This window comes from Phaethon lepturus, unplaced genomic scaffold (genome assembly GCF_000687285.1).
Source record: "Phaethon lepturus isolate BGI_N335 unplaced genomic scaffold, ASM68728v1 scaffold24772, whole genome shotgun sequence".
Classification (NCBI taxonomy): domain Eukaryota; kingdom Metazoa; phylum Chordata; class Aves; order Phaethontiformes; family Phaethontidae; genus Phaethon; species Phaethon lepturus.
The window spans coordinates 1-15051 of record NW_010525911.1 but is presented as its reverse complement, the minus strand read 5'-3'; the positions used below and the strand labels follow the sequence as shown (position 1 = coordinate 15051).

Sequence of the window (15051 nt, the reverse complement as noted above, 5' to 3'; positions counted from 1 at the left end):
GCAGGAATAAAGAGGGAGTCCTCTTAAGTCAAAAGGGAGAAACCATGCAGGCCTACACCACAGTTCTTATCTGACAGCTAAGCCGAAATCACGCTCAGCACCAATGAGTAATTACCTCCTATTTGATAGGAATGTGTTTTTCTTGGTTTAATCAGAGCAAAAACTTAGATTTCGTTGTCACTTTCCATTATAGGATCTGATATAAACCCCTTCCTAATCAGAGAGTATATTGTAGAGCTTTACCTCTCTACTTTCCCCTCTCCTCCAAAAGGGTACGTGTGTTACACACACAAAGCAACACGATGCTGTAGCAGGTGGCTAGCAAAAAGCATATAGGACAAGAACACAGGAAAGAACTTTTGTTTGGTCTCCCTTTGAAACTTTTCCAATTCCTCCAAAAACAGAGCAGAATCCTCGTCCACTAAAAAAAGTGGACAGGAGTTACATTTGTGGTGAAGTAGGTTCCCCTTCCTCCGGAAACCAGAGGGTTTTCTGATCTTTCAACTCTTTCCTGTCCTAAGACTTTCTTCAGAGAGAAAAACAAGAGGGTGAGCAATGTGAGTACGTAGGGACAATACTTCAGTTACTACTGAGAAGTGTTTCTTTCAAATAGTTCAGTTCTTCTCAGCTGTAGCATTAAAATACAATACCCCAGAATAAATCCAAGGAGCTAAATGTGGCTGCAATCCAATAGCAGGCATCACAAGCAAATTAGTGCTATGTAAAGATGTAGAGAGATGTGTATTACTTATTGTAATAGGAAGACATATGAAAACTGACATTTAAATGCATAACTGCTCCCTCTTGAACACAGAATATATGAAGAAAAAATAATACAGAACTTAGAAAGTTTAAATCAAATAACTAGTTTATGGATGTCTGCAGTAGGACAACAGACAACGCTCTCCATGTGAGAAAACATCACAAGGAAAAGGCCTTCCTCTCGTGTCGAAGGACCCTTCCCAGAAATTTAAGTCATCGAACAAAGAATCCAGTCCTTACTTGAAGAAAACCTTGTAGGAGGGATGTGTAAGCAGCAGTATGGCACAAGAACTAGGAACTGGTATGGAGGAAACCTTCACCACATACCCGAGCTAAAGAGCGTCTAGTAACCCCATGCTAAAGGGAAACCAACTAAAGAATTCCCCAAAAAGGAGCAGATGGGTAGTAGAATGGATCTGGAACTTCTTCCTCTGATCTTTACATAGCAGAAAGAGAGCTTATAACACACTCCGAAGCTTTTTACCCAGTTGTTTCTTCTGTTGATGTTAGTGATGCCTTTGTACTTTCAGTTGGAAGCTTAAGGAGGGAAAATAATTCGCTCTGTATTAGGAGGAAGATGAAATGAAGACCTCTAACTTGATTTAAAGACACCAAGTAATACTAACTCTGTTTCCAGCGTTTCTCACAGAAGCCCAGTGACTTGTGATGTAATGGATCTCTGTAGAGCAACTGATGTCCCTATCCAAATCATCTGAGTCACTGCAATGGGCCCATAAATGCGTTTCAACACTACACTACTCACCGGCTTCTCTGATAATCCTCAAAAAGGCCGTCAGTAAGGGGGGAGATCTATTCCAAGAGCTGAAATTGATACCAAGAAGTTAAAGCTAGATAATTGGCCACTCAATTGCCTAGGGTCCTCTTTTCCCTCCAGAAGTAGCACTCCCCCAAAACCCCACCGCCTCTGGTGATGTATTTCTCCAATGAAAGAGAAACGGAATTTCTCATTGACTATTGATGTTATCTGTACATCAAAAACAAGATTAATAAAGATTATGTTGGTTTCAGAATGTCCAAGAACTGGCGCATGTTTTCCATTTCTTGGACCTTTTCTTCCTAAATCTTTTACTGTTTCTTGAAGCTGCCTAAAAGAGTCAAAAGCAAAGTAAAAGTGATATTTTTGGAAGTGACTGAAAATTGGTTTGCTTGGAAGTTCTATCGGTGTTATTTAGAACTGCTGCTGCTTCTCATCCAGAAGGATGGCAGCCAAGAGAAAGAATTCTGCTACAGGGAACTACCATGTTATCTTGGAAGTGGCAAAAGAATGAAGAGTAGCAACAAGAAATTGTTAGTTTTCTGAACAGATGACTTCAAACAATTCTCAGACTACAGTAAGTTGAAAGGAAATCCTGGCAGAAAGATGCAAGAGCACTTACAACCATCAGAGCAAAGGAAAAGTAGTATTTTTAGGGAAAACTAAGGACGGGACTGAACTTTCTGAAGCAGCGGCAGACAGCCGAGACTAGAAACTGGACTATCTATTGGGACCCAGGTGCCAAAACCTGTGAAGGGGGCTTGTTAGAGAACAAAGCTGTTGAAATGGACAGTGTTTTGTTTCACAAGTACAGAAAAGGTTTCTTCTGATATTTAAGGAACGAAATTCTACATCCTAGAGAGGCAACAGGAAAAGAAACCGCATAGCACTGGTTTGGGGAATGCAGGCTACAGGATAAAGATAATGATGGCAAACAGAACAATTTCTTTTTCCAGGCATAAAGGAGGAAGGATATGTTTTCTTCCAGTAGCGCTGTTTGTTGTTGTGTGAAATTATATTTGGCAACAACCGTATTTATTTTGCACTACGAAAAATAATTCAGTATTACAGATAGGGCCTGCCCTGGAAAGATATACCTGGCAACAGTACTGTAAGATTAGTTCTGAGAGATCGAGTGTAGAAAGCTCCTTCAGTCTCATCTCGAGACTAAGACCCATCTTTGTTCTCCCTATGCAGAACTATTGCTACAGGTTGCTTCTCTCTCCACTTCCCCACGCTTCCAATACTGACCACCAGCAGGGACAAGCCATCAGGGCACAGGTTTGGTTCAGCATGTAAGCATACAATGATTACAGTGTTGTTAGGAAACAATCAAAACACAAAACTACAGAATGGTACAAATGGTAGTTAGAAGGGAAAAAATCCTAAACTCCAACCAGCTGGCTTTGAAGGTAAAGGAGCAGGAAACATCTGTAAGATTAAAAAGTTCTCAAAAATAATAGCAAAGTAAACCAGATTTCACATTTGCTAGTTCAGTATTACAAAGCTTCAGGCTTATGAGGTGCATATATCTTAAAGCTTTAACTCAAACATCTCTTCTGAAAGGCTTTCATTGAGTTTCATTTCCAATGTAACACTTGAAAGATTTACATCGCTTCCATGTTTCTCATCTAAAGTTGCAACTGTGGACTCTAAGCATTTATCAAAAACACGTGAGCCTGCAGAAAGAGAGTGCCCTTCCACTTGTATGAACAAGATCTTTCTGATCAGAGAATCGCCATCTCTCTTCCCTCAAAAGAAGGGGAAGAGCAAAGGGGGTCTCCCCCAGCCAAAGGTTCATCTGCTCTGACAGAGCAGAACTGACTCCTGCCTTGGCTCTGGGGCACTCCACAGCAGATGTGGGGAGCCTGGGATATGGAATAGGTCAGAAGTCCTAGAAAGCACGTGCCAGACATCTCGTCTGATCCTCTTCCTTGCTCAGAGGCTGCTCTGTAGTTAGCAACTTCTCCATGCATCATCTACTGTTTAAACATATTCTTAACGTATGTAAATGCTCAAAGAGCAACCAATGTTATAAATAGCTAAGCGAGTGCTTTCTCAGAGTTCAGATTAACTTAAAACAGGTATAAATCCAAACTTCTACTTACCATTTTAACCTCTACTTTTCTTGGAGGTGCCATTACAACCGGACTCATATGGTTTTGTTCTGCTTTTCCCCATTGCCTGATTTTTGCAGTATAGTATTTGAGTATACTTTTAAATACTAGAGGAAATGCTAAAATACAGATCGGCACTTCTGTGAAATACGTGCAAAGATACGTAGCCTTTTAAAGGCAGATCTTTTAAGCAATCCAAGGGTGGTGGTTTTGGGTTTTTTCTGAGAGTTACTTATTAGGAAGCTGCAGTGAGTTAAAGTAAATTTTTACCTGATTGAAAATATCTCCTCGAACAACTTCACAATCCACTTTGTATTTACAAATCAGGCAGGAAGCTGTTGCAAAGGAACCTGAGGGGGAAAACCCATATGGTAGAAGTAAGGATTTTCAGTCATTCAGATTTGGTCTTTTTGCCCGAGCTGTTTTGACACGAAGGCTGTTACGTTGCAGTGCTATACAAACTGCTCATTAAAAAGTAATTTAAAATTAAGATACTTGTAGTACTAACAGTAGTTCTTCTAGATGTTAAGTCAGCAGAAATCTTGTTTTATGAGTAGGATATACCACATGCATGTCAACAAGAATTATACTGTGTCCTCTCATTTCCCCAAGCATATACTAGGAGGGGAGAACAGAACCTTCCCTTTTCCTCTTTACACAATTAACAGTAGTGCCGACAGCTCTGCAAACAGCAGCGGCAGGACATGAACCCACACGAACTCAAGAAACTGTAGTTATCAAAAGGCAAAATAACTAAGAAAATGCATTAGTAAAGACTTCACTATAGGCAACTGTTGCTTTCAGCAGAAGTTACAGCTATATTCTTCGAATTGAAATACTGCTCTGAACTTGGTATCCAGCTTAGCTACTGTGTTTATCATTTGGCAAGACCGTATTAAGTTGGCTGCTCCATCCAGCCACTTGGTAGCTTTTGCTATCCTGTTTCTGAAGCAGCTGAAGGTGATGCCCAAGTATCTGGTAGAGCATTTGTCTGTCTGTCTAAAGGGAAAGCTTATCAGGTGGCTGAGACACACATGAGAATACACAGCATGAAGTCTTTGTGGCAAGCTAGAGTTGCCTTTTGATGTGCCTATGTCCAGGAGAGGTAGGCCTACAAGGCCTTTTACCTGCGGAAGGAATAACGCTGGGATGACAGGATGCTGAAGAATGAAGTGAAAAATTGACAGATTTTCTCCTAACCATGAAAAAAAGTCTTAAAAAAAATACAGATAATTCTGAGATCTTTTTGACCCTGCACTTGAATATGCCAGTCGTACAGTAAAAGTCTGCAGCTCTCTAATGATGATCATCTCTCATGATAACTGGGGGCAGTAAGAAAGCCCTGTGACTGAGTAATGTACAGGGGGGTACAAAAGCCTCTCTTCAGAAGGCAACTTTTAGAAAGGTAACTGTTAAGATGTTGAACTTTATTTGGAGTATATTTTAAGCCACTCAAACCAAAGGTATTTTCTGCTCATTACCTACACAGCAGCCAACTAACACACTGCTAAATGAAGGGATTCTGGGACTAAGTATGATATCAAAATATGTTTTGGGGATATTGTATCGGGGTGAAGCAGTGAAAGCACAGAAGGACTTGGAGCAGATCATTTATGAACACCTGGTGGTTCTCACTGCTGCCATGGAAAGTGCACAGCTTCTGAAATGCTAGCTCAGCATGGCAACTCCCAGAACTTCAGGGATTCCAAAGACTACAGGAAGTACGCCAATTATTATTTGCTCACTATAACTTGTTTATAGTAATAATTTAGTCCTTTGTACAGTGGGTAGGGACACGTCTGTCAGGCTGGCAGACCTAACTGTGTCGGAGGCATCTGTTGCTACCAACTTGCAACTCTATTATGTGTGTTATTTATCACATGTCAAAAGGACTTGATCAAGAAGTTATGCTGCCCCACGCATGAGTTGTGTGTAGCCAGCAGGCCGCTGCCTCTGATCACTCAGCTACAGCAGTGGCAAGGAATATGACTATCTTTTTTCTGAAAAAAGAAAATTGACAGATCTGGCTCTGAGCTAAGCTTTGTAGATAAAGAAAGCAAGTGAGTTTCATCCCTGGAAAAGGTAGAATTAGACAGACAGATCTTACAAACGTCCCAACACTGCTTTTAAACAATTTATTTGGCAAAAGTCTACTAAATGATCAAAATGTGCACTTTTAGAACTAGTTTTCTGCATCCTTTCCTTAAAAATGAATCCTTGGACTTTTAGCTTGACATTTGCCAGTCCTTGGAAATGGAAAGCATATCAAGCAACTAATTAAGAGATTTCAATTAATTTGGTATCATTATTACAGAATGTCTATGATACCACAGGTGTAACAAGACAATCTTCAGTTCAACTGAACAGAAACGGTAATTAATCCACAATACTTTATACAATATGAGGTAAAGTCACTGAAGTGTCAGGATATTTTAAGATTTCAGTGGAATATAACCTAAATAAAGAATAACAGCCAAACGCCACTTCATTGATAGACAGTGAGAGGGACCTATGAAAAGACTGATTTCAACACTCATACATGTATTCTCATACATGAATATAAAGCAGCACCAAATACATTTAAAAAATTAAGGTCTAAGCTTGTGCGAACAGGGTGTGGATCTTCACTGAAACACAAAGACCACTGTTTAGCAAGCATAATTTCTGAAAGAAGTATTTCCACTTGAAACACTTCTGATTTAAAAACTTAAGCTACCTAAAAAAGTCAACATTTTAAAAGCAGAGTATTTGTTGCCAAGAGGTACCAATTCAAGAAAAAAAGAATTTTAATTCTAATAGAAATCAACTTGTCACATGGACCAGTAAACATCACTCCTTCACATAAAATAAGTGAAACTAAAGCCACTAACCATGACACTGTATTATCCTTTGGATTCCTGCAACCTGTTCCAATGTGTCTATGTTCTGAGTATAGTTGCGAAGAAGTTTTCCTTCTTTATCCATCAAAGCTATGAACTTGTGACAGAGAGATGGCTGGAATTGTCCTGGATAGATTTCCTAGGGAATTCAGAGTACATTAGAAAGTGTAAATGGATACACAATGTCTTCATTCCAACTGTAGCAATTCACACAGCTAAATATTATCAATAACAATTATGTCAACAGTTAATGTTGTCACGCCCTTTGCATTTTGTCATTTCTCTCAGATCCAACTCTTCTTTAAACAGCTGAGCTTCTGCTCATGGCTCCATGCAAGTTGGTATTTTCTTCTTCACACAGCACAAAAGCAAAGTTTAGATCTTTTTTTGGTTTTGAGAATTATGAAATAGGAAAGCTTTTCCTTTGTAAGCATCAAGTAACCTCAATATTTGTTATTGGAAACATACATGGTTTAACTGCAGTCTGACACAAATTTCATGAGGAATTTGGGTTCTGGTCTTTTGGATTGGGATAAGCAGTTTTTACTCCTCAGCATTATCAGCAGCCGTTCCCAGAAGATGGAAGCCCAGAAAGCAGACTGGCATTGGATATGAAGGGGAGGACAGGTGGTACTCAGACCACCTTTGCCAATTTAGTCATCAAGTTAAGACCACATGGCTTAACAGAGCAATTCCACTGTGCCTGACAGATGCTTAGCCCTTCCATTAGATCAAGGTAGACGAAGTTGGTATATCTAAAGAGTATATGGCAAAAAATGAAGGCACTTTTGTAGAATGTTTGATGTTTGCTCACAAGGAGCCTGCTGAAAGGAAAAATAAAATGTAGGCACCCAGCTGAAAGCTTCACACTAGGAACCTCTGTCTAGAGTTGACCACCCTCGTGGTACCTCTGGTTGCTGTGCAACAAGGAGGACACCAGCAGCAGCACCACCACCACTCTCTTGCTCAGGAGCACTTATTTAGGGGAAGAACTTGAATTCTAGACCCTCTGCTCTCCAGTCGCTCTCTCACCATGGAGCAGCAACTGGGCTGGAGTATCACCTGGGAAAGTGAGGCCTTTTTACAGAAAAAGCACAAGAATCACTGGCCAAATGAAAGCTAGCAAGAAGCAGCCTGCTGCCTACCTTTACCAGTAGATACTTAAAGCCAAACGAAAAGTTCTAGCGCAATAGTGTACTGTTAAATTAATCTTTGTGGCAGCTCTACCTTCAGCTACCATATAGCCTAACTATGAACAAAGCAAGCAGGCTTTTTAAAAGCATTTGTTTTTCCCCCCAAGTATTTCAAGTTACTCCTAATTCTGAAGCTACATGGGCCTTTGGAGTTAAAACTGCAGCAGTGATCAATGATTGCTCATAGTGCTACTACCTAGACTATGGCTAGGCTATTACACAATTGTAATCGGACGCCCGTGTGGTCCTAGCAGCTTTCACGTCTTAGTCTGAAGCAGCAAGACGTCTTCTGCCACTGGGCTCTGCAGAGCCATTCCTTGCCCCTAGAATTAAAGGAACTTAAGATTTAATGGAATAAGAAATCAATATTCTAACCAAGCTGAAGGACAGAAAAGGAGAAGGGGGAGAAATTATTTTAGTAAAAAAGTATCAGCCAAACTGAATTTGGACTATTCTGGTAAAAAAAAAAAACGTGTATAGACAAGCTTCAGGTAAGTTGGTTTTTTTTGTTTGCTGTGGAGTTTTTTGGGTTTGGGGTTTGGTTTTGGGGGTTTTTTAGTATTAAAAAAACAAGGAACTAAGTATACTAAGGGGCATCAAAACATGTTAGTATGTGGATGGGAGGCTTTCAGAGAAAGCCAAGCAGCTGAAGAATGCATTGATTTTTCTTTTCCAATCTTTGTAACATAATAGAGCAGCATTATAAATTGTGAGTGAAGGGAAGAAAGAGTGAGCACAACTAGTAGGGATTGATTTTCACAAGTCCTTACTGGTCCTGTAGTAACTCCTGTAATATTTTGGTTTTGACTTTTTTTGTCCTGAGGAAATTCCAGACTAAATGCAATTTTTTGTTGTTTCTACCTATGTCTACAGCTTCTACAAATCCTTCTTGTCTCCGAGATGTACTCCCTGCTTTTTAAACCATTTAATATCACTAACATTTTTGCAAAAACTCCTGCATTCTCCGTTTTAAACAAACACAGTCCCTGCAAAAAGGCCTTCATCCTCTAAGCTGTACAGATTCTTGTGACAGCTATATCAAAACCTGAAACAAGAACAAACTTATTCGTGCATGAAACTGCTTTAGTCCTCTTTAATGTAAATACAGTGATAAAATGTGAATGTATTGTATGGCACTGAAGAGCATGCCACAGCATATCAAATTCAAATGTAGCTTTCCACGTTACTCATGTGCTGGCGTAAAGTTTCTCATATTCTTTAATTTTTCAGCGAAAGTAACAGCAGCTAAGATTACTGATCAAATAACTATAAATTTTTATTTATGGTCCCTGAAATTAGAGACACTGTCTAGAATGGTTGTATATATAATGAACTTCTAACAGAACAGTAAAAATAAGCTTAAAAAGAAAAGGAGAGAATGTTGCCAAGTATTTCTAATAGGGCTAATATGTGGTTGCATACAATGACTGAAGTAACACTGAGGATATAAAATCGATACATTGCAAGATCTGCCCAAGGAGAGAGCTACTATGCCACTGGTCTCTCAATAAAGTAAATTCAATACATTAACCTATTTTTCTATCTTGTTTATAAAAATGACAAAGACACAATTTTGTTAACAGAATAGTTTTGTATCTGATTTATGCATTTTCATATTATTACCTGTCTGTACTGACCAAGGTAAGAACTGTTGGAAAACCATACCTTTGCAAACTTAAAAAATGGCCTGGGATCCTTTCTGAAGTATTCTATATCAAACATTGCTTGAGGATCTGGAAGGTCTGGGAAGTCTACAGCAAGGCGTGCATAGATGCCATCTCTTGATCTGAAGTCAGGTATTCCACAAGACACAGACACCTGAAATATATTTTTGCAATCTGAAATAAGCAAAACTACATATTTGTCTATAAAATGTTGCTATGATACAAACTATTTGGGAAACCACATTTCTGTATGATCACAGTGCTCGGAGACATGAAGAACAAAACCAGTCTGGGTTCTCTGTATTTATTTTTTTACCAGTGTAACAATTCCCAAATCACAAGCAGGAGAAACAGCACAGAAACAGAGTTTGACAACTAACAAAAACAACTCCTTCAGTATAATCTGTATAGGCAGTAATAGGAGGCCAGAACTTACTTTTATACTGGAAGTTTTGTAAGAAATGAACAAAAATTTAAACTGTTGCATTAAATTTGATTAATAAGTGTTCACTGATCTACCAACTTGTGGGGCTTGGACAAGATGGTGGTGGTGGCTTTTTTTTTTTTTAACGTGCTAACACAGTAACAGAATAGATTCTTACTTTTGATGAATAAACCCCTTTTGATAAACAAACGCTGTTTGTTTATCAAAGCATTGTAGTAGTCAATAAAGACTAAAATTTATTGTCTCAGACTACCTCAGAATACTATGGGAAGAGGAGGAGAAAGGGGTGTATGATAGTAATTACAGAAAGAGCAAGATTGGGTAACAGAAGTAGCAGTGCTTTTCTAACAAGCTGATTTGATTTACTCATCTTTTCTGAATGGTGTCACACCCTCTGTGTATGAACAACGGAAGCAAAAAATGACCGACTTTGTATCATGATCTGGTACATAGGTATAAAGCTGCAAATGTACAAGTTTAAAAATATTCTTTAGTAAAACAGCAAGTAATCTTATTACCATCATAGAGCGGCACATGTTAGAAGTAAAATTCAGTCTACTGAAATCTAATCAAACTCTCCTTATAATCTTCCCCCTCCCCAACTCTTTTTTTTTCTTTTCGAGTCCTATTCTTCCAGTCCCTCTAGCTCCATCAGGTATTTTAAGAGATCCACTGACATTTACTTTAAAAAAATCATTACCTTTGTTTCAAATGAAAAAATGACTAGGATAGAAAGTGTTCTGGAACAGGTAGATGTGATCTTACTCCATAACTATTTTGCATGGAAGCAACTGTTTAAAAGTTTAAATGTTTAAGAATTTTTTCTTATAAGAAGAGAGATCTTGTCATTTCCAACTTAAGCTCCAGTCTTGCAGTGTGCATCGTTCTAGTGGACAGCTGTGCCTCCTCTTCCCATCTAGCACAATTATTTGATTACGAACGTTGCGAGGGTCACATCACCTGCATGCTGTAAAGCACTGGGTAAGTATTTAACCAACTGTCTAGATATTCTCTCACTGTCATTGCAGCAATACGTACCCCAGCTCCAGTCAAGACCATTATTTTTTTGCATTCTTGTAAAAGTTTCACAGCATCATCAATAGTATTAATATCTTTTCGTTTTTTTCTTTTTGGTGGTTCTGAAAGAATGTTTATAACAATTTGCCACAGTGTCATATCATCCAGTTCAGGTGGAGGGATTGTTTCTGGTAGCAGGTCTTTCAGAATTGTCCGTGGGTCTGTACCTAACATGAGATGCTGCTGAACAAAAGTGTAGGGACCTAAGAGAATTAAAAAAAATATAAATATGTAAAATTGAGTCAGGTATTTCAGATGATTATGACAGATGATTATGTCCCATTTGTTAAGGCTTGCTACTACAATTTTATTAATCCAATTTAATGCTTCGTTCATCAAAACCTCTGTATGTTTTGGTCTAAATTCTGAAGTGATACTATAGCTAGGGTTTTTGCTTATTTATTATTATTTTATGTTAATCCATGAAAGGTTTTGTAGAAAGTTAGTCAAGGTAGAAATCACAGTTCATAGCAAACTTGATGGCTCTTGGAGGTGCAGTTATTTAGCAACAAGATTTTCACATGTATCTCTGTTTTTATGGCTTCATTTGTATTGTTCCAACATTTTGTAGGTATTTACCATAATAAGTCGAAGACAACAAACATACATACACTTGCTAGTCACATTATAAAACATCACTCAAGAGAGACAAAGAGGGCCCACCAAGCCATGGATTTTTGTTGTTCTTTTAGTTGCCTAACCCTGATGAATTCAGACATGACCTCCAAAAGCCATCAAATCAATCCTTCCAGAAACACTCCAGAATAGAGCAATAGAAGAAAATAGGTAAATCTTAAGAAGCTAAACTGACTAAGAGGACCCAAATAGCTATCTCTAAGGCTAGTTGCAATGCATATAAAGAAAACAGTTGTTACACATATTTACCCAGAAAGTACCAACAGTGATCTGGTAATGAGGGATCAGCAAGGACAACGTATGGGCAGATTTTAAGTGGAATACTATGTTATAACGTTTTCTTGATGCTATTCTTATCAATACTGGCACAATTAATGCTCTGGTATTATCACGCCGGTGTAAGACAAAAGACCTCAAGTCCCAACCCCACTGCACCTTGGAAACCACCATCACCCACAAATCACCAGTGACCTTAGCAGTTTTCTTGCCTCTGTGCAAGGTGAGAACTTCCTTCTGAGTTCCTTAACTTATCTTTTGCTAATATGCAATATATATGCAGACTAATAATTCCCAAACTGATGTAACACTTAGGACAGCGAGCCCTACAGACTGGTTAAAATCATACAAGAATCATCTTCTTTTTCCTTAAAGAATTAATATTAAGTAAACAGGCTAGAAATATGCCATAAATCTGTTCAGTTTAGTTAGTCTGTGTGCATGCTTTTAATATGGATCACAACAGGATTTCTACACAAAAAAAGACATTGACATTTTTAATCAAAATACAGCAAATTTAAAGAGGTAATTTTTAAACTTCTATATATACAATCAATAACTCTAAGCTGCTCAAAAGCAGTAATTGCTAATTTTTTGCAACAGAAGAAATCATCTGAAGACTGGGAAGAATTAAGTAACTGTTCAAAGGCAAGCAGCATCTAAGAACATTATATAGGCTTCTACCTATACGTGGTCTTGGGGTCCAATCACTAGAACTTGCATGTGAGGCTCTGTCATCTTCATCACTATCACAGGAGTGAAAACCATTTGCTATGATTTCATCACTAAAAAGGAAGTTATCTGCAAGACAGCACAATGACGGGTTAAACTTGAGCCAAATGACACAGACAGTTATTCAAATATATCACAAAACCTAAAGTTACATGCTTTTAAATGAATGCAATTAATTAGAAATAGGCAGTTTTGTCACTTAGACACAGAAAATACCTACTTTTTTTGAGTTTATAGATATGCTTTCAAGCCTTCAGTAGATTTACTGCAAGATTTGCTATCTTAATACCTGGCTTCAGTGGGATGGATGTTGACCTTAGTGAAACGTTCATTCTATAAAGTGCTGGGCATTAAGGATTTTTCCATCTTAAAAAAAAAATACAACTATTTAAAAAGTACAATTAAAAATTCCTTTCTCTCACAATTCTCACTTCTCTCAGCTCACTGAGAAATTGGATAAAACGAAAATGTGTCACCATTCATAGACCAATCTCTGACTAGGTTTTAAGAACAGAGCATTTTAAAAGAAACCCACAAATACACCTTTGGATACAGCTAAGTTACAGAATTTTGTCAGGCAGTTATCTTGCAGCTGAGCTGCAACAGGTGACCACATATACACTTACATGGTATTTCAGTTATGGCAGAAAATGTGCTACCTTGAACCACCTTCACTAAGTTTCATCCATTTTACCCTGCAGCTGGGTTTGGCTTAAAGAGTACCACATAGTTACTTCAGCTCAGCTTGTGGCCTTAAGCCAGAGTAAGTCAATCTAACTTCATCATGCATCTAGATGAAAGAGTCCATAGAATGAGATACTGGTCTTGCAGCATGCATTACTAAGCTAACATTTAAGAGGAAATCTAAATTTCAACCTGAGAAACTTACTAGAATTTAGACTACTATACTTTTCTTTTAAATTGGCTTTATTAGAAATAGCCACAGCAAGTATAGCTTAATTTGTTGAAAACATAAAACTATGAAAAAAGGAGATAAGTTTCAGTCATGCTCTCTAAAGCGAAGTATTACTCTAATAGTTTTCAATGTCAATTTGAATAAACCCCTACAATATTTTACCTAAGTTACTTCACTCTTAAATAAAAGACAACCACGAAACACCATCATTTTTTATTCAGAGATTGTGTTGTCCTGTTCTTTCCCTTGTTGGCATAAATACTTTATTCTGATTAGAATGGAACGAGGTGGAGGGCAGAAATTTTCTTTTTGTACTTGCTGTCTTGTTCTTCTGAGACCACGGGTGCTCATTGACATTACTATTTCTTATTATTAATCTACGTATTTGCAGCATTTCAGTTGCATCTCATTATGCATGAAGTCAGTAAACATATTATGCAAGAAGCATTATGAAGAAAAGTTGGTTAGTACACACCACTAAGTGTGAAGTGCAAGTTTTACTAAAACGACGTTTATGTCTATTGTATAAAGAAGCAACGCTTACATTGGTAAAGATTCATCATATACAGGTCACATTGTTTTGTATTTAAGAAACGCTGTGACAGATAGAAGCAGGCTAAGGTAACAGTTTAAATTGTAACGTTCCTTGTGTATTCATCTGATTCCTCAAAGGACTAACGGGAATGCTTGTCAGAACCAAGCAATCCACAGCAAAACATGCCTGAGGATCTGAGTAACTTGAGCAAAAAGGCTTCATGTAAGGCACTGATAAGAGATCATAAGCTTTACTCTTGTGCTGTTTCAGTGAAGTTCTTAAATACCAAGGCTGTTCCAAGGTTATCATACAGCTCTGTTCCTTTTCGGATTGCTTTTGCACAGGCAGAACTTTTCTGTAGAGTTTTACTATGGGGTTAAAGATAAAATATCTTTTAACCGCATTCCAGGATAGAATGTCAAGACTTTACTGGCAGAATGCAGTATATCTTGTACCTTTTAAGAAGTCTTTCCAAAACACTACCTTAAAAAACAAATTAACCACAAAAAAACCCATCTGTTTTAGTAATGCAATGCAAGGTACTTTCACACTGATACTGCCCAAATGTGATCTGCAAAGAAACTTTTTAGAAGATTATAATTTAGTTTTGTGCTGCAGTCACCGAAATCTGGTTAACCAAGACTGTAACATGAAGTTATTTAAATAATTTTTGAAGACTGCTGCTCCTGTGCAAGCTTCCGTGAAACAGACATAAATCATTATCACGGCAGAAATTGTGAAAAGGAAACAGGGCTTATGATTCTTCATTTTTAGTAACTTGTTGTCAGCAACACAGCAAAAGAGATGTTTTCAGAAATGAGAGCCGAGTCGATCTCCTTCTACGAAGCCCAGCACAAGAAATAACCGGCACTCGATCAATGGCCGATCAGAATTAGACTCGATTTGGTTTAGAAAAGCAGCTGCAGCGGCTCGCTCGAGTTTGCCTTCAGCGTACGGGTAAGAAAAGGCGCACAGTGCCTGCTGGGCCATCCGCCACCTCCCGCTAGCTGCGGCGCTCTCCCTCCCCGGCACCGGCCCAGACCC

The 15051-nt window shown here is 38.3% G+C and overlaps 1 protein-coding gene across 1 annotated transcript in view; it reads right to left on the bottom strand.

Moving 5' to 3' along the window:
- The window catches only part of SIRT1 (sirtuin 1), an 18776-nt gene extending 3779 nt beyond the window's left edge, over nt 1–14997 (bottom strand). The window contains exons 1-7 of the mRNA XM_010282910.1: nt 14873–14997; nt 14294–14375; nt 12509–12653; nt 10874–11115; nt 9392–9544; nt 6525–6672; nt 3925–4004 (exon numbers count right to left, since the gene is read on the bottom strand). Of these exons, the coding sequence (XP_010281212.1) occupies nt 3925–4004; nt 6525–6672; nt 9392–9544; nt 10874–11115; nt 12509–12653; nt 14294–14375; nt 14873–14997 (975 nt within the window). The remainder of the gene's footprint in view (nt 1–3924; nt 4005–6524; nt 6673–9391; nt 9545–10873; nt 11116–12508; nt 12654–14293; nt 14376–14872) is intronic.
- Nucleotides 14998–15051: the final 54 nt, after the last annotated feature.